The sequence below is a fragment of the Heloderma suspectum genome, chromosome 3, assembly GCF_057233095.1.
Source record: "Heloderma suspectum isolate Gila_16-S chromosome 3, 16-S_ref, whole genome shotgun sequence".
In the NCBI taxonomy this organism is placed as follows: Eukaryota; Metazoa; Chordata; class Lepidosauria; order Squamata; family Helodermatidae; genus Heloderma; species Heloderma suspectum.
In genome coordinates, this window is record NC_139460.1 from 100,334,894 (window position 1) to 100,359,400 (window position 24,507).

At 40.8% G+C, this 24,507-nt stretch overlaps 1 protein-coding gene across 1 annotated transcript in view; it reads left to right on the plus strand.

Moving 5' to 3' along the window:
• DMD (dystrophin) overlaps window positions 1-24,507 on the plus strand; it is a 1,907,270-nt gene that overhangs the window by 1,234,005 nt on the left and 648,758 nt on the right. The window contains exon 44 of the mRNA XM_084843968.1: window positions 8,301-8,476. Within this exon, the coding sequence (XP_084700094.1) occupies window positions 8,301-8,476 (176 nt within the window). The remainder of the gene's footprint in view (window positions 1-8,300; window positions 8,477-24,507) is intronic.

The following is a 24,507-nucleotide window of genomic DNA, read 5'->3' on the forward strand; positions in this document are numbered from 1 at the left end:
TCTCCGCCGAGATCCGTCGCAGAATTTTCTGACATCCCTAGTTCCTAGTCAGTCAAAAGGCAGATCAGGGAATAGGGATTCAACCTGTGGTGGATGGGGTTACACTCCCACTGAAGACTGAGGCTCGCAGTTTGAGTGTATTGTTGGTCTTGGCTCTGAACCTTTATGCCCAGGTCTCGGCAGTAGCCAAGAGTGCGTTTGCACAGCTGAGGCTAGTGCGCCAACTGTGCCCGTTCCGTGTCTAACCTGGCCATGGCCATCCATGCCTTAGTTACATCCCATTTGGTCTATTGTAAAACACTCTACATGCAGCTGAAATCGTTCTGTTTTTATTGTATTTTAATGTGTTTTATTGTTTTAATCTATTTTACATTGTTTTTGTAAGCCACTTTGAGTGCCATTTTTTGATAGAAAGGCAGGGTATAAATAAAATAAGTAAATAAATAATGTATTCATTAATCTAATAACATACCAGATGAATGCATTCATATTCATGAAGTATACTACTCAAAAGTAAGCCCCATTGCATTCAGTGGGACTTACTCCTACTTAAGTGTGTATAGGATTGCTGCTTAGTTGCCCTCATTCCCTTTGAAGAGTATCTTTATGTTCTCCTTAAAGAAAATAGGACAGCTAAGCTGCAGACCTATGCACCCTTAAGTGGGAGGAAGTCCCATTTAACCCAGTGGGCTTGCTTTTGAGTAGATATTTATAGGAGTGTACTGTAAATCAGGCTCATTTTTTAAAATCATTTGTCTTGCTGACACCATGTTCAGAAGATCAAACCTTCAATCAATCCAGAATAACTTCTACTCCTTAGACCTGATTCACATGTAACATCAAATCATGGGTAAAATTAACCCATAATTTACCATACATGAGGGGCAGTGAGCAAGTGTGCTTCCATCCATGTGCTCCACATTTTTGCTTTTAATGAGCAACCTACGATCGGCTGAGTCATAGGCTGTGAGCGTGACATGCGAACCCAAAGCAGTGGGTTGTTTAGTGGTTAACCCAACAACAAACCACGGATTAATTAACCCACAGTTTGCTGTTATGTGCGGATAATAGTTTGTAGCCATAATTACTAACTCAGAAATGAATCTCCACTTTATCTAGGTACATGCACTGAAAGGGATTTTAAAATCATCTTTTACTACAATGTTGATGGGGAGTATAATTGGGGATCTGAGGACCTGTCAAGCAACATTAACAGAGCCTGAGTATTTTTTTTCTGAAAAGTTCCCAACCTTCTGAAACATATGCCTTAGGTTTTAATTTTGATATAGATTTAGGCAGCATTTTCTAGTAAAGAAATGTCTGCTCACAACCACATAAGAGGGAATAGCAAATCATTTAAAATCATATTATTCTAGCATAGAGAAAGAAGAGAAGACAAGGAATATCTGGGCCAACGCTCTCACCTTAAGGCAGATTTTTTTGTACTAAACCATGCCTGCCACAAGTGTATTTAAGTTTTTCTTCAAAGTCAGGTAATTAGTCATCTCCTAATTTAACTCTATAAGTAGAACCTGCAACAACACATTACAGTGTGGAGTGTTCCTGATCACTGTTTCAGTCAGTCAGCTATGCCCTCTTCTGCAATACTCCATTCCACCCACCCCCACCCCAATAATCAGCCAGTATTCCATGGACCTGAGCATACATACTCCTCATTGGGGTATTTGGGGAGTTTCTCCTCCTTAGGGGTTTTTCTAAAGTGTTTTTGTATTTCTGCAAACCTTGAGTTTTCCCCAAGCCTGCTGATACCTTATTTCTACTCTGCCTTATTCCATCCCTGACTATTAAGAAAGACAGTATATGTCATGTAATTATATAATATGATAAAAGTAATATGAAATCTGAGTTTAGTGTATCATCTTGCAAACACAGTATGGCTTGTTTTCTTTATTGTAGTTTCTCTGTAGCTTCCTTTTCTTCTGATACTTTGACTTTCTAAGCTCTGTATGCCCAGTTCATTTCCAGTTATCTTTTCTAACCCAATGATTATGTATACAGATTAAGATGATCAGAGTTACGATTAGGGGTGTCCATGGTTTGGAAATCTAGCCCTTTGGAGGCTCAACAGACTTTCACCGTCTGCCCAACTAGGCTTGTATTTGTGAGCTGAGCCACGGGTTTTATCCAAACACCAGGGCCTTTTTCCATATTTTTTTTTAAATTGGGCCGCAATTTGCACAAATAGAGATTTGCAGACATTGTGGCTGAAATTTGCAGAAATTGTGGCTGTACTTCGTATAATTTGCGTGAATTAGGCAAATTTGTACAAATTAGAAAACATGGAAAATCCTCTAACCGGCTCAACTCATTGCAGACTGAGTTGGGTTAGTTAGTGGAAAACGGACTGAAGTCCAGGGGGCCAAGCCAACAAAAGCTCACCGAGCTCCACCCCTCAAACAGATTCCTCTAAGGATTCCCTAGGTAGGATTCCATTCCATACAGTAGTAAGAGTGGTATATCAGTAGTTCCAAACGTTGGTTGTGGAGACTCCCCCTTACAAGGAGATTGCATAATGCCAGTGGTGACTGGTTGTACATGTAGTGATTTTTTCCTATCACAGAGGTGGGAGTGGGGGGAGGAAACACAGTCATTCTAAGTTTTGATTATAGCTTGTTATGCTTGGTCATGTATCTACGTTTGCTATGAGTTAACTGTACCGGGGTATATGACCAATATTATCTTGTGTTGAAAAACAGTCAGGTATGGCATTAGTTTATTTCTGCTTCCAGTCCCCAGCATTTTTCTGTATCAGAGATATCTGCAGCTAAAACTTTTGCTTCTTATTGTTTTAATATAGTTGTCACTACTGCCCCTACTCCACCATTCCTTATGCTTTACTGAGCTGGCTCTTCTAGAGGCAGCATTTTTTGACAGGACACACTGCTTTCTGAAGTGTCAATTCAGCAAGGCAAAGGAGTAATGAACTAGCATCAGCAAAGAGGTAACTGCAGTGAAGATATTTTAAAAACTGCAAACTCTTTTGAAGACTTGAAGCAACAAAGACATTGGGGCAATTGCATGACTACTCTTTCCTCTTACTGTTATAAGAACGGATGAACGAAACTCTTACCTGGCTCCGGGCCGGGCAATCCGCGGTGGGGGGGAGGCACTGCGTCCCTCCCACCGGAATCCTCCCTGGCTTGTTCCGCTCTGCGGCGACTCCGCGGAGCCGCCGGCCAGGGCTGCCTGCAGCCGGACATCCAGCCACTGGGCTGCACAGGGACGCAAATGGCGGCCACCGTAGCCACCGCCATTTGCGTCCATTTCTTTAGCCGTGATAGGCTACGTAAATATATACGTAGCCTATCACGGTTAACGGACACAAATGGCGGCTACAGCTGCCACCATTTGCGTTCCTTCCTATTGCCGTGATAGGCTACATATATATTTACATAGCCTATCACGGCAAAAGACAGGGGCGCAAATGGCATCTGCTACGCCATTTGCACCCCTGTCTTTTGCCGTGATAGGCTACGTAAATATATACGTAGCCTATCACGGCTAAAGACACGACGTAAATGGCAGCGGCTACACCATTTGCGTCCCTGCCCTGAGCCGTGATAGGCTACATAGATACTTACGTAGCCTATCACGGCTTTCCAGGGACACAAATGGTGGCCGATGTAGCGGCCGCCATTTGCAGTCGCAGCCCAGCAGCAGCTGGAGCCGCCAGAGCTGCCTCCAGAGCTGCCGCCGCCGGAGCCGCCACCGCCGGAGCCGCCACCGCCATAGCTGTAGCCAAGTAGGCTCCGTTTCGCAGGGCTTTCACAGGGTGGTGGGGCGGGTTGCTCCATTCCGCCCTGGATTCCGGGGGGCCAAATTCACTGGAATTCGGCCTCCCTGGGATCTCTGGTGGAATTCTCTAACATCCCTAGTTATAAGTACCCACAAGAGAGCTATTGGCAAATGTCCTGTGTAGCATTTTGAGAGCTGCTGTAGCATAGTGACTGCGAGGCTGACCAGGAAGTCCCAGGTTTAAATTTCTCCTCTTCCACGAATTCACTAGCTAGTCTTAGGTAAGTTGCTTTTTCTCTGCCTCAGTACCCTCAGTACCCTCATCTCTGATATAGAAGGTAATAAAACTGACCTTACAGGATTGTTGCAAGGATTACAGCTAGATAATGTGTGTGAAATGCTCTGAATGATGATAAAACGAGAAGCAATTAAAAAACAACAACGTTCCACTTATGAGAGAGAGAGAGGTTTTGTTACTTGTTCTAGACCTTCTAATACATTTACCTTGCAGTTTAAAAATATCTTTATTTTGCAAATTGTGTGTAATCAGAACTTATGCCCAAATCAGTGTAAAGATCATACAGAATTGAAACGGAAGAATAATTATGTGTTTGTTTATTTTAGGACATACATAACCTGCTTTCCCCAGGAAAAAGCTCAGATTATGTTTAAAACATAATATATCATTGTGATCATAAAGTCCTATGTTCTGTTTACTAAAGAAGTAAACAAATGTTATGCACATTTATTTGGAAATTACTGTTTTTCTGTTAATCCAGTAATTAAGCTAAAGAAGTGAAAGGGCGTGTTTAAGATTACTGCATTCTGAAATAATCAAAGATTACCATTGATAGATGGTGAAACACAAAAAGATTATTTCGGAATTTTGTTCTTTAAGTAAGACCAAAACTAATGAAGAGTTTTGTGGACCCCTAAAGACTAACGTATTTATTATGGCATAAGCTTCTGTAGTCTTCATCACATGCATGCACTATTACCCTAACTTGGCAGGTGCATATACACATGATATTCGTGGTATGAACACTTATTTGTGAATGATCACTGACATTCTTTTACATACATCTAAGCTTTAACATAATTAACACAGTCTGCATTTTTGCTTTTAATTTGCCTTTGGCCTCACTGCTTACATCCCACCCCCTCTAAAATAATTGCAGTGATGATTCACAAAGCAGCATTGATCACAAACATCATCTATTTATATCCTGTGTTTCCCTCGAAAAGGAAGACAAAAGTGGCTAACATGCAGAATACAGTAGTGTCAAATAAAATATCAAAAGATAGCCATGTGAGAAATAATCAAACAATAAAAATACTGCAATAAACAAACGTTCAATTCAAAACTTAAACATCAAGCCAATTAATACAAAAATCAGTACTATACTAGGTTAACAAGGTCATAATCAAATACATCCCATATTTTAACCAGAAATACACAGCTAAACCCCATTCCTTCAGCCAATATTGTAAACCATGTGGGTGTATCATTAAAAGAAACAAATCCCCCTCTGAAACCAGCAGGAAAAATAAAATAATTATACAAAATACAAAAAACTACCATACCCTGAAATCTTTAAATGCCAAACGTGTCCTCTCACCACAGTTTAATACTGAGGGAGAAAAAGGGAAGGCAGCCGGTAAAACTTTCATGCCCAGCACAGCCTCTGGCCATGGTAGTGACTTTATAGACCAGCCTGGAGCGTGCTCAGAAGGCTCTGATGATACTTCCTCCAGGTTGTGGATGTGCACATGCACAATAGTCTCAGCCACTCACCACTCACCAAGCATGATGTTCTAGGCAGGTCTACTTCAGAGTAAGCTGGGCTCCCCAAGAGTAGAGAGAATGTTGGGGTACATGTAACAGCCCGCCCCACTCCTCTGCTGCCAATGGTAAGCTAATCAGTACCTATAGAGGGATAAAAATCTGTTAGCTTGATTCAGGCCACAGTGTGATAGAACTGGATTTCTTGATAGACTAGTGTAAAGCCTGTGTCACGACAGGCACTAGTAGTCCGAGAATGAGGAAATGAAAATATGTTTGGCCATTTCCCTTGGGACTGGAACAGCTTTAAGGGGGCATTTCCTTCTTTCCCTCCCTCTTCTTCTCTCAACTTTCCAATTATGTCTGCATCAGGTTCTCTTCAGTGAGCACCCCAATAACACAGCCTCTTCCCATACATTGAACTGTCCCCCTGCCATACCAGACAGGGTCTCCCAACCCACCTCCCTCCTTCTCATTCACCCACACAATTAGCCTCCCTTGTTCCAATAAGAACCCCCTTCCCATTACATGAAAGCATAGACAGACCCATCCCTCCTCTGTTGCAGGGAAAAGGATTGTTCCAAGCCCCCACCCAAGAACCCCACCCCTACCCAGGCCTGAAGAACAAAAGGTGAGATGGGGGTGGGGGGAGAGAAGAAAAAGTGCTGCCTTTCCCTCACTTGCCCTTAGCCAGAGTGATTCAATATGGTGATGTTGTTGCGCTCCACCCACTCCTGCTGTGGTGACCTGCCCACTACCCCTACCCCCCCCCCTCTCTCACATACACAAATACACAAACCCCAGCTGCATGCAGGAGAACATGGAAGGAGCAGCAGCAGCCCCTCTGCCCTCTCTCTCTGATTCATCCCATTGGAAACAATAAAATCGAAGGGGAGGAGAGCTTGGCTGTTGCCCCAGCAACCACCCTGAGGCCTAGCAGTGCCCCATGAAGCCTGCCTGTGAAGCAAAATGAATAAAAACAAACCCAAACAGAAACAAAATAAAGGAAACTGGGAGGATGCAGGTAATGAAGGTTGAAAACACGTTATGTCAGATCAGGTGCTGTTTGACAGAGGGCAAATAAAGCAGCACTGAACTATAAAGTGATAAGAGACTGTTTGGCACAGAGCAAATAAGCATGCTCTTTTACTATGAAAGCTTGAGCTTTGAACTTTTTCAAAGTTTCAAAATTTTCTGCACATCCACACTGCTCAAGCTTCAGTTTTTAAAAAATGAGCAAAATTGGTTTGGTAGATGTCTAGTAATAAGTGTTACACTACTGTATTCTTATATAGATTGTAATCCAACTGTTTCATGCTGGAATCTCCCTTTGAATTCCCTTTGTTGAAGACTGGCCACTTCAAGGTCAGTAACAGAGTGTGCTAGGAGGTCCCACTGGTTTCTGATGTCAGATTTGTATCCATTTAAGAACATAAGAGTCATCCTGGATCAGACCAAAGGTCTATCTAGTCCAGCATTCTGTTCACACAGTTGCCAATGAAATACCCATGGGAAGCTCACAAACAGGACATGAGTGTCATGGTATGCTTCTGCTATTGTTTCGTCATAACTGGCATGAGCATGTGTAGAGACTGGCTTGTTTGTCCTATGTAGAATGCAGAAGGGCCTGCTGATAGATGATAAATTTGTTAGTCTTTAAGGTGTCACAAAACTCTTTGTTGTTTGTGCAGCAGCAGACTAACATGACTAGCCCTCTGGCAATAAGTAATACCAAGTTAAAGTAGCCATTAATCCATTCTTCCTTTTTTCATTTACCTTTTACTTGATGTTTTATATTCTTCCTATGGCCAAGATAGAGAACAATCTCTTGGAGGAGGCATGGCCTATTTGACTAAGGCAAAGATAAACCATCTTAAAGCATGTTTTACAGACCCATGCCCTATTCTACTTGCTTCCAAAACTTGTAATACTTTCTAGGCCATGGTGGTTTTCTATGGGGATACAGACAGCTCAAGGTCGAGTTGCATCACCACTTTTCTCACATCACTGGTAATCCTGATGCAGTCATGATACAATTTGTGTGACACATAGTCTTTTTTCAGGGTTTTGCTATGCAAATGGAAGCCATAAAACAAAATCAAATTAGCTACCATGTGGTATTTGGAAGTCTAACGTGTGCTTGGCCCTTTTTACAAGACCAAATTTCCCATAATGGGAAGATGGAATAATCACTGCATAGACAGAAGACAATACTCATACAAACCCATTGTAAGGGGACAAGATGTGGCTATGGCAAAAGCACTTACGTGTGCAGGTGCTCCATTCACCTAGTGTCACATTTGAAAGATGCTTACCTGTGTACTGACCAATATGTGTATAGCATCTGTATGTTAGAACAATGTATACATGGGCTATAGATGTATATATCTATACAATGTTTATCTGGCATAAACATTGAGCATGGGCCAGCCCAAGGGGGAAATGTGACATTGGTTATGTGAAGTAACTACATAAGTAACTGCTTTGCCTTTGGCCATATGGTATTTAAATCAGGCCTATGTGATAAGATAAATACAATACCATTCTGTAGCATAATATTGAACACATTTTATGAAGAGAAAAGGAGACTGAACTGACAAGGGTTTGTGTTATGGTAATATAAAAAAGCCTATTTGTGTGGATGCATTTGGGATTTAATGGGGAAAAAAATGTCCATTATGCCCTTTCTCCACTGTGCTTGCATCTGACTAAGCAGAAGGACATTGTCTCTATTTTTATCAGATTACTTGGTATCTTCTAGGACCTCCAGGATGGCATTGGGAGACAGCAAGCTGTTGTTAGAACTTTGAACATAGCTGGGGAGGAGATTATTGAGCAGTCATCAACAGCAGATGCCAGTGTGTTGAAGGAAAAACTGGGAAGCCTGAATTTTCGGTGGAAAGAGGTCTGCAGACAGCTGGCAGAGAGAAAAAAGAGGTAGGCTAACATAGAAATTATATTTTATTTCCAATATTTCAGACTGAGTTCTAATAATGAGGCCATAAAAGATCTCTATTTTTTAATTAGAGTTTTAGGAACTTTGTTAGTAATAGTGTTGTGCAGTAACATACTTACTGGATTCTTTTTTGTACTCTCAGGAACAATCAAAATATCCACACCCTCTTGTTATGCTTATGTTCAATGCAAAAGAAAAAGAACACACATATACTAGATTCTTATTTTTATTATAGTGATATAGTTTGCCAAATTTTGTTTATTTCCAGTGATTTATTTTTGCATATCCTTCTTATGCTGGCAAAAGCTGTTAATAAAGCAAGCATGGGATTTTGTTTTTGCTTTTTCTGAATATCCAGCAAAATAAATTTGCAATTGTAAAGTTAGAAATACTGGGTCAAAAGTGATATTGTATTTGGATCCAAAGTAAATTAGGATGCAATCCTATGCATGTTTAGACAGAAGAAGGTCCTACAGTTCCCAGCATTCCCCAGCCAGCATAGTTGGTGCGGAATGCTGGGAGTTGTAGGACTTTTTTCTGTCTAAACATGCATAGGATTGCACCCTTAGTTGACCTTAGTTTCTTAGTTGAAATCAATTAGTCTAAAGGCAAGTCTTTACTAATTTGTCTGTTGAGTTCAGTGGGACCCAAGACCAGCTATTTAGCCTGGATTCAGTCCTATGTGTTTAGAAGATCCCAGTCTGCATGTGATTAAAGCACATTTACTCATTAAGACAAGGGCTAGGGAGTAGTAAGCCACAGAGGACACGGTGGAAAATATTCCTGAGTAAAGCACTGGATTACAATGTAAGTTTTAGTGAAACCAAGAAAACTTGCTCATGATTGGAGGCTCCAATTCTTTTGCATTCATTTTTTGGACATAAGCCCCATTGAACTCAGTGACTTATTTCTGCATAAATAGAAGCATAAGCCTGGGCTGCAAATCACTTATACCTAATTTACAATCTTTGTACTTTTAGTTGTGCTTTCGGATGACTATCAAAATTAGATTTACATAAATGTTACCACTGATCATTGTCTGTTAACAAAGGAAAATGTTTTTTTAAAAAACATGGTTTTGTCTTTTAAAAAAGCAAGCAAAACACAGACTTGTTAGAGCTAAATTAAGATAGAAGAACTAAACAACATAATAAAAGCATTTCAATAGAGGTAATGTCTTGGGTTTAAATTTATTTGATATTGGTACTTCAAAACACAGGAGGCTGGTCTGGAAATCTCATTGGTCAACCTTGTCAAGAAATTACTATGTCTTTTTTCAGAGACGTTTTGTATTTGCTTGAAAAGATTGAAGCACAATTGTTGAGTTTAAAAAAAATGGTAGAGAAGATAGAGTTGGCTTTTCTCCTTTTGCAAGACATCTCCTCTCCCTTGCCCCCACTGCTGTGGAAGAGATGTGGAGGTCCTAGTAATACTGCAGGTTTTGTTCACCTCTAAGCCCCTTACTATTACACTAATAATGCCTCTCTTTCATTTAGAAGAGGGAGGAACTAACTGTAGAGCTGTTATGCAAAAGGAAGGGGAATGTAAAAGGCTATAGTTGAATTCAGCCATTATTATTATTATTTTACTGGAATGTGTGAGATGCTCAGAGTGCCATAGGTAAGCTACAGCAGTTGGAGGCAACAGATACAGTGCTAAATTACTGTTTCTGCTGCTTCCTCAGGTAATTGATAATGTTTCATGTTTTGCGATAATTGGAAGACCATCACTTTTATTTATCATACAAAAATGATTCTCTTAGGGAATTTAAATCAGCTTCACCCAAGTGTTTTCTTCTCAGATAAGTATAAAACTTTTAGGTCCTTTTCAGATAAAAGCAGGGGGAAGGACAAAGAATTATGGCACTTTAAGGACCCACAAATTGATTATGGCATAAACTTTCCGGCTAAAGTCTACTTTATTAGATGCAGTAGGCTCTAGTCAACATAACCTTAAGCCATAATAAATGTGTTGAAATGTATTGCAGATGCCACAAGTTTCTTGATTGGTTGGTTTTCTGAAACATACTTAACACAACTGTCTCATGGGAAGGGAGCTACATATATTTTGAAGCTATACCTAATCCAACACTTAGTACTTAATTTGCCTTTTAGAAATGTGGGGATGGATGGGTGGGATGGAGTGTAGCCTTTGATCAGGGAAGATAGCTTCACTGTGGAAGGGTCTCTGTATTTGGTTTAGTTTACTTTTTATGGGTATTATGCACTCCAGGATCAAAGGGTAAAGTGTACCACTAAAGCTTATTTTTAAAAGATTGGAAAAGAAAAAGAAAAAGGTTCATAAAATGCTCTGTGACAGAATATTGCTCTGTTGGTTGAGACATTGCCATAGGTTTTAATGGGGCACGAAAACCTTAATCACCTTTGAATTGCTGCACAGAACTTGCACCAACCAATGAAGGATTGCTTTCCTCAATAAGCCTGAATAAAGTACATCCTTAATTTTCACCAACTTTTGAAAGAAATGTATGATATTTACAAACTGGAGTTAAAAGGATAAACGTGTCAATTTTAAGCACTTCTAAACTTGCTGTGCCTGTGGCACTCCTTACTGCATTGGATTGAAATTTGGCACAATTGTAGATCTCATCAAGGAGATCATGGAAGCTACACTTCAGGCTATTAGCCCGACAGGTGTCATTTGTATAAGCAATAGCATTTCAAGCCTTAGAATGGTAGAACGTGGTATGTTTTTGTTTGTTTCTTTTGCTACTTGCCTTAATTGAAAGAAGCACTCCCATGTCTCTTTAATACTATATAGCTACTTTTTCAACTTGGTATAAAAGGGTATATTTATATCCCAATCCATTTTGTCACATGACACAACTGAGTAAATATACACATATAATACTAGTGTAATGGTATTTCAGGGCCAAATGAAAAGTAATGGCAGCAAATACATTTGTTGAAATTAAGCTCTACCATAACCACACATACAGTTGGAGATAGAAGTCCAATTTTGTGTATGGGTGAGGGAACTGAACCCTCCCTGAGTTTGCTGCTAACATCCTTATAGCCTCTACTATCAAGATCTATTCTCCTAAACTCTAGGAATGCCTGAATAAAGTGGGAATAGGTAAGATGGAAGGAGAGGGAGGATGCTAGCCCCTCCCCCTCCACTGTCATGTTTGTCACCCTCTACTGTCTGAAGAGGAGAACGTCCTGTAATTGTTGAGGCTGTCCACATGATTAAGAATGCTGATATTCTACGCAACAACAAATGGTCCCTTTCCTCACATCTTACCTATGGTCAAACTCATTTCTGCTGCCAGAGTTTGGCTGAGGAGAAAAGCACCTGGGAGAAGACTATACGGCAGGGATGGGGAAACTCTAGCCCACAGGGCTAATCAGCCCTCTGAGGTTCTCCATACGGCCCACAGAGGCTTGCGTATTTAAAATCTATACCAACTAGAATCTTTGTCAGCCACACCTCTTATCAAACATTTTATCACATAAGCCACAGGAGAGACAGACCTCTGCTTCAAGTACAATGTACTTTGGATGAGGTTCAAACTTTATGTAAGAACTGAGGAAAAGGATAATAGTTATGGCTGAGAGGATAACGTTTACATAATTGCTTCTTCTGAATTGGAGCAAACTTTTGGTATAAAAGTTTGTTTATACCAAATTTCCCCATCCTGGTGGCATCCTGCAGTTTTGAACTGCGGTTCCTATAATTCCTTAGCACTGGCCATATTGGCTGGGGCTGATGCAAATCCAAACCATCTTCAGAGCACCAGGTTGGGGAATGGCTGTTTTATTCTGTGGAATTTTCCCCCAAACAAGCCAAAACGAAACCTTGGTTTCTGCATTGTCTAGATAAACCATAGTTTAAACTAACTACAGTTTTCTGCTTGGGCCAAACTGCAGGAAATTCAAAACTGAAATGGATGCTTCCGATCTGCTTGCAGTCCTAAACACACCTACTATGGAGCAAGCCATAAGAACATAAGAAGAGCCATGCTTGATCAGACCCAGGGTCCATCTAGTCCAGCATTCTGTTTACACAGTGGCCAACCAGCTGTCGACTGGGAACCCACAAGCAGGGCATGAGCACAACAGCACCCTCCCACCCATGTTCCCCAGCAATTGGTGTACATAGGCTCACTGCCTCTGGTATTGGAGGTAGCACATAGCCATCAGGACTAGTAGCTATCGATAGCCTTTTCCTCCAGGAATTTGTCCAGCACCCTTTTAAAGCCATCCAAATTGGTGGCCATCACTACATCCCATGATAGCGAATTCCATAGTTTAACTATGCACTGTGTGAAGAAGTACTTCCTTTTATCTGTCCTAAATCTCCCACCAATCAGGTTCATAGGATGACACTGGGTTCTAGTATTTTGAGAGAGGGAGAAAAATGTCTCCCTATGCACATTCTCCACACCATGCATAATTTTGTAGACCTCTAACATGTCTCCCCTTACCATCCTTTTTTCCAAGCTAAATAATCCCAGCTGTTGTAACCTTCCCTCATAGGGGAGATGCTCCAGCCCCTTGAACATTTCAGTTGCCCTTTTCTGCACTTCTTCCAGCTCTACAATATCTTTTTTTAGGTGTGGTAACCAGGACTGTACACAGTATTCCAAGTGTGGCAGCACCACAGATTTGTATGGGGCAGTTTGATATTGGCAGTTTTATTCTCAATTCTTTTTCTAATATGCCTAACATGGAGTTTGCCTTTTTTACAGCGGCTGCACACTGGGTTGATATTTTAATTGAGTTGTCTACCACAACCCCAAGATCTCTTTCCTGGTTGGTCACAGCTAGCTCAGATCCCATCAGGCTATCCTTGAAGTTGGGTTTTTTTTTTCGCCAAACTTTATTGAACACAGCAGGACATTTGAATAAATAAGCATAGGATTGTGCTGTAAGATGTTAGAAAATAGAGATTCATTGTTAAGAAATGGCATTACTTGAAATTAAAAAAAAAAAGGTATTTCTTAACGCTCTCTACTATATGGGACAGAGTTGCTTGTGTTACTAAATTTTTACAGACCATTTTCCAAAGCAGGCTCCAGGGCATTGGAGACAGGAAATAATGTTGTGCAATATCACAAATTGTGCTTGCTTACAAGCAATGAACAGGTATGGTTCAACTTATAGGCGAATTCCTCTAGCAGTGCAGTAAGGTTCAGATGCTTCATAAAGCAATATAGGACCAATCATGGGTTATCTTTGCTGGTTCCAAGCACTTCATCCTTCCCATCTGGATTTGGGCCTGAAAGATCAAGGAAAAGTATGAGTGCATGCAGGGGAAGTTGTAAGAGAGCACAATGTGTGACATTGTACAACAACATTACTTATCAAGAGGCATCTATTAAGGCATTAGCCTTAGCTTCCAGTTTCTTAGCTTAGCGGATCTTCAGCCAACATGAGACAGCTGTAACTCTAGTCTTAAACTGGCAGGCTTTTGATAATTGAATATGATACTAGGTGTGTTACAGCTATCTTATTTAGCACTATCTTGTTTAATAAAAGTAAGAAAACAACCCCAAACAAATTTGGTTTTGATCCTGTTCATGTTCCTGTCAACTCATGATTTCAGTTTTGTCAATGTAGTATGAGAAATCCCATGTGGTGTATAAGAGACATATTACCTAAAATCATCAGGTTTGTAATGCCACTTCATTTGTATTTACTGAAACAAATTAGAAATGGCATATTTTAGGGTTCATTTTTAATTCACCCAGTACATGATCAGTCTAAACAAATTTGCTACCTCTGGCAAGTTTCCATCTCCCTCCCTTTCTTCCCCAGAGACAAAGTATGTCACCTTTGTGGGAGAGCCAGATGCTACTGGCTGAAAGCCTGGGGACATGAATTCATTTAAAACTGGTTATATTTGATTACCTTGCTCGTCAGGTAATTACTCTTCCTAATAAATTCCAGAACTAAAAAGACAAGGTTAAAAGTTACAGCCACACACTAATGACCACTAACATTACCATTTGAACATAGCTATTGATGTGTTATGTGTGTTTCTCAAAAATAAGAGAACCTCAGGAAGAGGGTGTTCATTCATTTTCTGAAAAAGAGGAATAATTTGATTTCTGCTATGGACAAGTTCCTTCTATAAAAGTCATTCTTTATTTGACCTGCATTTATATGTTGGAGTAAATGGATTCAGGAGGCATTCTCTAATGGGGAATTGAGGCAACATAACTAGGTTTAGATATAGAAATTATAAGCTAGTCCTCCCCCACAAGATGTACAGCATTTAAAACATGTAGTATCACGAAACAACTGAGAAAGAGGCCTATTTAGGGTCTTGTGGTAGAGATTTACAACTAATAATATAAATTATGGGATATCTCAAGGTAGGGATGGTGCAGGCACCTGATTCCATCTAGGAATCTCGCAGAACCACCCTTGCCTGCACCCCCAAGCCCTGCTCACCAAGCCCCTGCCCACCCTCAGTGAACGGTCTGCAGTCACTCTGGCAGCCTCGTCAAGGTTCGTGGTCACCATTTTTTGAGAAATAAAATGGTGATTGCAAAACTGCGCATATTTGCGAATGCACATATTCGCATGTGTGAAAATGCGCATTTTGCGCATATGCAAATATGCGCACTTTGTGATCACCATTTTATCTCTCAAAAAATGGAGACTGCGGAGCTTGATAAGGCCACCATGGTGAGTGTGGGCTGCTTACCAAGCTTGGGCTGCTTGCCGAGTCCAGGAGGGGGCGGGGCTCGAGCATGGTCCAGGGACCTGCGAGCAGGGCAGGGGCTGGGTGGGCACCCAGAGAACCAGGATGCGGGTGGGTTTGCACATCCCTATCCCAGGGTGAACTCTAATTATACTTTATGTAGTCTCTCAAAATATGGTTGTGCCACCACACCCAAGGAGCAAACTACAAATTATGGAAGGACACCTCAGGTTTTAGCAAATGCTGAATGCACGAGGCCAGAGTGGAATCATTCAATCCCCTCAATGCACGCACACCTGCTGGCCATGCCCCCCAGCTGCTTTGTAAACAGCATTACCAGGAACGGCCCTACAGATGTACATCTCCTCCTCAAGATTGGGAACTATGGACCCATTAGGATTTCTGATCACAAGGAAGAGTCCTTTGCATGTACAGCTGTATGCCTTTATCACATTTCCAGAGTCTGTGCCTAGCAGTTGCAGGTTCAAGGGTCCAAGAGTTCCAAGGTGGTCACTGTCAGCACAATCAGGGATCAGGCAAAAGGCAACATCTCAACAGTCCAGGTTACAGGCAATAAGGTTCCAACACAGCAGACAAGGAGCAGGCAGAAAGAGGGTCAGAGTTCAGTCCAGAAGTACTCCCGCCAGGAATTAGTCAAGGCAGCAGTCTACCATCAAGGGAAACTAGATTTAGGAAGATCTAATCAAAAGGAATTCCTTATGAGCAAGCATCCTACATACAAGTAAACTTTTTCTCACAAAGAGGCCTCTGGGTCAATTTAGCACTCCGTCTAAGTTCCTGTCTTCTAAGGTGGTATCTCTCCTGACAGCTTGGGAGTTTCTCTGCCTCCACCTCTGAGGCACAGTCCTTGTCCTCCACAGGGGATACCCTGATGGTAGTCATCCCTGAGGGCCCCAGCTCCTCCTAGTTCTACTGGCAGTGGCAGATCCTGGGCATTGCTGGTGGCGGGTGGTTCTTGGTCCTCCAACTCTTCCTCCAAGAATCTTCCAGCAGGGCATGACACTGTTTCATTAATGCTGCTGGGGTATGGCTAGTGAGCATGTTGGTATGGAAAGGACATAGGAAGGGATGTGTGTTCCTACTACCTCCTTATGTGTTCATTTCAACACCACCTTTGTTGCTTCCTATCCCAGGAGAGCCAGAGAAAGTAGGTTTGATCAAAAAGCCCTGAGATGGCCCCAAGTCTCTAGGCAATGGATCAAACAGAGCTACAGGAGACTTGGCTTCTGTATATGTAACATATGTTGCTAAAAGTGGCTAAGGGTGCAGTCCTATGCAGGTTTAGACTGGAAAACGTATGGCTGGAAATGCTGGGAGTTGTCGGACCTTTTCCTGTCAAAACATGCATAGGATTGTGCCTAATGGTTCTTTTAAAAATAGGCTTTGAGGGTACCATTCACAGTTCAGAGTAGCTTGGTATATAAATTAACCAGCGAGCATAGTTACCTTTTCACAGGACTTAGGACTGCAGTGGGTCTTGAACTAGGGATCCTGTACACCATAGTGCAGTTCTGACCTCAGGGGAAAACTCCATACTGACCAGCCAAGGAAGTAGCATTAGCACAATAGGCCAGAAAGTTCAGGTGATCTTTGTAAAAGCTTCTGGGTCAGGCTTGCTCACTAATGTGAGCAACCAGTAGACCTGCCCTTGCTGGGCACAGTCTACCTTCATCTTTTTCCTCACCCTCAACTTTACAGCAGCCAGGTCTGACATCTTTTTTTTTGTAGCTACATGGTGCTTTTCTGCTTATTTTAAAGCATATGAACATTATTTAACATTTTACTGTGTAATGCACAGAAGCGAATTTTTTTGCATTCACTTTAAAATTATATGTAAATTCTTCACCATACTCACTGTTATTCCATTTATTAGAAATGTTTGTAATGCAAGCAGCTACTCATCCAATATTTCAAACAGAGGCCACAGTTTGTTCTTGTGTAAATGCATTGAAATGACACTTGAAATAAAATATCTAACATTTAATTGCAGTTGGAGAGTTTTAAATGCACCATTTATTACAGTTACTACCACATGTTGGAATAAATCCTAGCAAATCATTAAACCTGTAGGTTAATGAAGTTGTAACACTTGAGATCTTGAATGCTTGAGTAAAACATTTTTAAACATTGCTGTCAAGATGATAACCTTAGAAATATAGCATTGCTTTAATGTCTTAAAGTATACTACTTGTTTGTATTTTTTTTCTTCTAGAAATGGGTACTTGGCATATAATATGTGATTAATATCCCTTTCTGTTTGTGGCACCCTGATCCTAAATATTTGGAGCAGCATATCTCAATGTGATTTACTATATGGTGTAGATAGTAACATTTCTATCTTTATTAACATATTTTGATGTTAGCTATTAATATGTTAAGAGCGCAATCCTGTCAGGATAGGCAGCCGCCTCCCAACTAGGGATGGATGAAAGTCCCTTACCTGGTCCCGCAGCTTTTTTCGGGGGGGGGGAGGTGCTCCGTTTCTCCCCCCGAAATTCTTGGCGGGTGGGGAGGCGCCCCACCCCTCCCTGCCGAAATTCTGCCCCGGGGGGAGCGCCCCGCCTCGCCGGCCGCAAAAGAAAAAAGTAAAGTAAAAAAACAACAACAACGTGATAGGCTACGTAAAGATTTATGTAGCCTATCATGGCTAGATTTTCAAAGTCAGCTGTGATAGCTATTTCCGTTGCCCTTATTTTCGTCGTAGTCTATGTAAATCTTTACGTAGACTACCCGTGCCCAAATAAGGAATGCAAATGGTGGCGCATTTGCGTACACGCTTTTTTTCTTTTTTCAAAGTCAGCCGTGATAGGCTATGTAAAGATTTACATAGCCTATCACGGCTGACTTTGAAAATCTAGCCGTGATAGGCTACGTAAATCTTTACGTAGCCTATCACGTTGTTGTTGTTGTTGTTGTTTTACTTTACTTGGAAATGGCGGTGGCAGCCGGTCGGAAGACTGGCCACCGCCGCACCGCCGCCGGGACCTGCCGCCGTGAGGGACATTCGCACGAGGTAAGTCCCATCCCGGGGGGGGCAGGGGGGTGTCGGAGAATTTCCCCACCAGTTTCGGAGGGCTGAATGCGTTGGCATTCGGCCTTCCGGAGATTCATGGAGAAATTCTCCGACATCCCTACTCCCAACGCAGAGGCGACTGCCTATTCAATGCAGGGCAGGAGAAGCACAGAGGGGATCGTCCCTTCCGCACTTCAGCTGCCTTGCATTTGCGGCCAGACAGCCGATTTCAGCTGTCTAGCTGCGGGAAAGCAGAGCGGGGGAAGTGGCTGTTGGACAACACATAGGATGTGTCATACTGGCATTTCCGCCTTCCCCGCCCCGGAACACCCCCTGGAATGTCCTGTTTCACCGCTTTGCGCTCCTCTTCCGAGCACAGGGTGCAGGGCCATTCCAAGCTGCCTGCAAGGAAGGGGGGGGAAGGTCGGTTCTCAGGGAACTGACGTATCCTATGGCCATCTAGCTGCTGACTAGCAGCCATAGGATTGCTCCCTCTTAAAGACAAACTTATCTTTATTAACATATAGCAAAAGATTTCTTTTGCTACACTAGAATTGGTACAATACAGCTGTTACCCAGTTTACACATTTAACTGGACCCTCCAATAATAATAATATTTAGCATTTATATCACACTTTTTCAATATTCAAAATGGTTCACATACATTACCTAAGTATTTATTACAACAGCTAATATTATTATCCTCGTTTGAAACCACCTAATGAGTTCATGACTAAGGGGTGATTTGAAAGTGGGACTTCCCTGCTCACACCTCACACAAATTAGAATGGTCCACCACAGGAGATTAATTGATGCAGATGGTTTTCTGAGAACTCTGGGGATGATTCCAGTTGGCATGATCAGTCTTGCTGTTGAGTCCCTGGTCCTTCTGTCACATATTGAGATGACTCAGGTAACTGACATGATCACTACTAAGTGACCTCTTTCACTGAATTTAATTTGTTCAGCTCCTTGATTTATCAGGGAGCTGTGGACAATGAAGAAGATGAAACAATAGCTGGAACACAAGTGGCAGAAAAACAAATAAATCCAACTACTGAATGCAGGTAAGAACTCATCTTAGAGCATTCTCTGTGGTAGTGATGGTGATGAAGCCACATGTCTCCACCATTACTGCATCATCTCAGTGCTGCCAAGCAGGGCTGTTCCAAGTGATTTGTTACCTTCAGCTTGGCCAGAAAGGTGGATATCAAGGGATCCTTGGTGGCCCATTGTGATTCAGTTGCTCTGCACTTTGAGGATAGAACCAGTTGTATCTCTGGCAACGTGGGTTCCATGTTGTGTGTAGTACAGTCTGTGGATGTGCCCAGAGCTCTGTTTGTGCAAATCTGTCTCTCCTGGCTTATAACATTTTGCAAGAGGAGGTTTACCAGCTGGATCCAGTCGATGATGAATGCGTACTCATGAGCTGGGTGGTCCCAGCAACTTGAAGGAGATAGTCATGAAGGCACTCCTAAAGAGTTATACTGTGATGTATCAGAGGCTCCATCTTGTCCCTCAAGTTATTGTGGTTCCTTTATGAAACTACTGATTGAGGTCATCCCAAAATTTGGAGAGAGTTGCCATGAATATGCAGACGACACCCAACTCTATTTCTCCTTTTAATAAGATTCAAGTGAGGCTGTAGAGGTGTTGAAGATGTGGCTGGAGTAGGTAATGAATGAATAAGGGCCAGCAAAATAAAGCTAAATCCATACAAGACAAGCTTAAATGGCTCATCTGATTTGGGAGGTGGTGTCCCACATTTTCTAGACAGGGTTACACTACTGATGGATCAGATTCTCAGCTTAGGCATGCTTTTGATCTTCCCCTATCTTTAGAGTCCCAAGTAGCTTCCATATCATAATGCACATTTTCACTAGCTGTGGTTGGTTGTGCCAGCTGTGACATTTCTAGATGGAGTTAGCCTGGCCACATTTAACAATGCTTCAGTTATATTTCATTCAGAGTACTGTAATGCATTGTATGCAGGGCTGCCTTTGAAAACTATTAGGGAACTTCTGCTGGTACAAAATATAGTGGCTTGATTACTGACTCAGACTGGACATATGGAACACATTTCACCAGACTTGAAATAACTGCACAGGTTTCCAGCCTCTTTCTGAGCACAATTTAAAATGCTGGATCATAGCTTTAAAGCCCATGGGACTTTAAGGCTTGGGACTAAGATACCTCGAGGACCACCTTTTCCTTCATAAACCTGCCCAAGTGTTAAAATCGTCCTGGATGCCCTTCTTTTAGTCTCCCCTCCTTCGGAGGTGAGGCAGATGATGACAACGAATCCTCTTGGTACCCCAATAATGGAGTGCTCTCCTCCAGGGGAGATCATTGATACTGACTTTGATGGCATTTCAGTGCCAGATAAAAATGTTTTTATGTGTCCAAGTCTTTTCAGACTTGTAGATTTTTGATCTAATGGTTTTATTGTTTTATGGTGAGGTTGCCATGATGCTGCTGGTTATATTTTGTATTGATTTTGTTGCTGTATAAGTAGCGTAAGCCACTCTGAAAGTATTTTTATGGAAGAGTTCTGTAATAAATAAAGATAGAAAAATGTTATGCATTTTTAGTACAACATTCCATCTCATATGCAGAGCCTGGCTTGCTGGAATGGTGGCCTCTGTTATAATGTCTCATACAAAAGTTTATCTTGTACATCATAACGGTGTTCAAGATAACTTTGGTGTGTACCAAATTTCAGTTTCCTAGCTGGCATGTCTGTAGTTTAATCATTTCAGAACTTAAGCTCATTGGGAAGGATCACAAAAATTTCAGTGAAGCACTGAGGTCCAAGTGTCTGTCTGTCTCGCACGCGAGACCCAGAGAGCAAGACTCAGAACTGATTTAAAGAAAATAAACTAAATGTTACATTTTTATTGAAGTAGAGCATTTTCCCAATATTTTTAACATAAATCACAATCCAAAGCTATCAGTATATATATATTAGCCTTAACAGTTAGCAATGTCCTCAAAGCATGGTAACCAAGGAGGTAAACCCCATTGAATATTCAGTCTTACTTATGAGTAAATTTACTTATGAGCAACTCACATCATAGGATTGAGTTGTAAGTTGCAATCCTACATCAACTCCAAGGGTTTTTTGGCCACAATTCACAATCATCTTTTGCTTCCACCTTAATTTTGTTTAGTCGTGAATATTCTGGAGTAAATGGACCAGTCTGTAGCCATTTTATCTACCTAAACAGAATATTTACTTCTTGTTTCTACTTCTAACTGCATTTCTTTTCATGAAATTCTCTCAGTTTCTCCAGTTTAAAAATAGTGTTGTTTTTCTTAAAAGTTTTTATAATCAATTTTAATGTGTGTAGAAGAAAAATATGAATTACTTTTGTTTTCTGTCCCATTACAATTTAAGTATAGTTTTAACACTGCAGTAAGCTTGACATGTGCTGACAAAGGAATCAGTACTAGCTCTCCCATCAGTGGCATGTATTCTTCAAAGTGCTGTAAATTAAATTTGAGAAGATAGGTCTCCTAATGCCTCCACTTAAAATCTAAGTAGAGGGTTTGAAGACAGAGTATCATTATCATGTATTAGAGATACCTTGGAGATTTTCTAAAGCCCACTAGAGATTTATCAAGATGTTCTAGAAGCTAGAAATCTATTGGTTGTCTTTTTGAAAGCATATTTGCTTTTAGGGGCAGTTCTCACATAACTATCTTGGCTTATCTGCCTATCCTTTTAAATGATAAAGGGATATTTTATAATATTAATACAAAACAATGTTTTGTCTGAATTTTGGTTTTAATTTCCGAAGGGGCCAATATTTTTAGAATTTAAATTCGGTTATTATTAACTTTATATTTTTTTACCGTATTAGTTATTTCAGCCATTATTTGTAGAAATGAACTTAAGGGGTCAACATATAATAACACAGATTCTGCAAATAAGCTCAACTTATTTTCCATTATCTACCTCATCAGTGTTTATATTTGTCCAAACCAAATATTTAATTGCCATTGTAATTAAAAAGGGGATGGGACAAGTGGCAACCATAAAAACCAACCAACAAATAGATAAATAAATGCACATTTTAAACTGAGTACAACCCAAATGCATTTTACATCATAGCCCCAAGCATATGTATGTAAAAGTAGCTGCCACTACATCTGATTGTGATGTGCAGTGCAATCCTATACATATCTGCTCAGAAGTAAGCCCCATAGAGTTAAATGGGACTTAGTCCCATGTAAGTGTGTATAGGATTGCAGCCTTATCCCCTAGTAAGTGTGTTCACAATTGCAACCTTAGACCTACTGACTTTGCTTGGAAATATTTAAGCTTAGTCAGTGGGCCTTCAAAGCCACTAACTTTGGTTGAATCATGGCCACATTGTTATCACTGTTGCTTTAAATGGAATGAACTGACTTTGTACTTGGTTATTTTGTTTTTGCTCTGCATAGCAGTCAGGAAGTGCATCGAGTTAAAATTATTTTGTGTGAAAAATGGATTGTGACATTTAAAGCAGATTTCATGTCTTTCTGCTCTGTAAAACAAGTTCCATCCTCCTTCAGTTAGAGATTTAAAATGTTGGTGGAAAATATGAAAGCCTAATGTCTGTCAGGAACTGTTTGTTTCCTACAAGTTTCAAAGGAAATCTGTTTAAGAATATAATACTTCCAAAATAGATCATTGATGGGGATAAAATAATGCCTTTCACAACACTTTTATTTCAGACCTGGGAAAGTGTATGGTGAAAAATGATTAGGGTAGCCAGGCCCTTGTCAGGTCCTTGCCTGGACACAGTGTCTATATTTTATATATGCACTAAGGCACCTCAACCACCCTCCTCCTGTGAGGGTTGGATTTAGGCGAACAGCTGCAGCCTTGCAGATAAATGCATAAGTGCCATTTTTGTGAAGGACCTAACAAATGCTCTCACAATTAAATCAACAGGAGGGCATTGATATGGAAATATATGTTTTTAATGTGGCAAAGTATTAGAACACTATTAAGTATGTAATTGTATAATACATAGCAGTATAGTTTGCACACAGTGACATCAGAGAGCTTATAAATATTCTCAGTCAAATGATTCATGCTATCAAATATTATACTATTTAAAGAAATTATCAAAATATAATAGAGGGGTGAGATCCAGAGAGTCTTATAAGTATGTGGCTGGGGTTTTTTCCATTTGGCAGGAGCCCCTAATGTCTTCTGGGTATCGCATTCTGGAGGAGCAACCTTCAGGGGAACTTCCTCTAGGAGAAGGCATTGGGAAATCTGCATACATGCATACCATTTTTCATGCTTCCTAGGAGAAAATCCACATCATTGTTGCACAGTCTTTACAGAATGTAAAAGAATACACATAAGTGGGAAACAGTATACAAACCCAATCCTATATATGTTCTCTTGCAAGTAGGTCCTGCAGAGTGCAATACACTGCCCCTCCCTTTTTTGTTAAATGTAAAAAATTTAACGTAGTCCTATCCAGAGCTGTAAGGAAAGTGCTGGTGTAATTAAACCAGCACTGATGCTTCCATATCTGTGGCGCAGTTAAGTAATTTTAGATTCTGGACTTAATGGGCCCCCTCTTTAGATGGTAATGTGTATTTCTTCACTTACTTCATGTGGGGAAATTCCTATTCATTTTGCCCCAAAGTCCGGATGGCACCAGACCAGTTCCAGATAGATACAGTTTAAACATCGCCATACATTAGCTGCTAGTATCTGGTATCTCTGATAAGGACTCAGAATTCCATATTCAAAGAGCTTTCCTATTAGTTCTGTTCTGTAGGAGAAAGGATCCATTCTGTGTATGCAGTGGGGAATGTTTATGGTTCCCTTAATCCAAGAGACCTGGCTTGTGCATGCTGTACATAGGATTGTGCCATATAGTTGAATGTTTTAAGATACTGGTTTTAAATGCTTTTGTATTATATTATATGTTTGTTTGGAAAGGTAGTGTGTACCTTCCTTCATAAATAAATAGGATCTGTCCAGAGAACCATAAGTATATTTTTAGTCCAATTAAAGTCAATAGGAGTTAATTTCTAAAGGGTGCTTGAAACAAATTTGGTTAGTAGAATAATAAGATTAGCAGATAATAGACTGCAGGTAGCAGACAAATAAATGGGATTGCTGCAGTATGCCACAGAAATATGGCACATCTAGGGTGCAATCCTGTGCATGTTTAGACAGAAAAAAGCCCTACAATTCCCAGCATGGCTGGCTGGGGAATGCTGGGAGTTGTAGGACTTTTTTCTGTCTAAATATGTACAGGATTGCACCCTTAGCCTTTTTATTCTACTATCAAA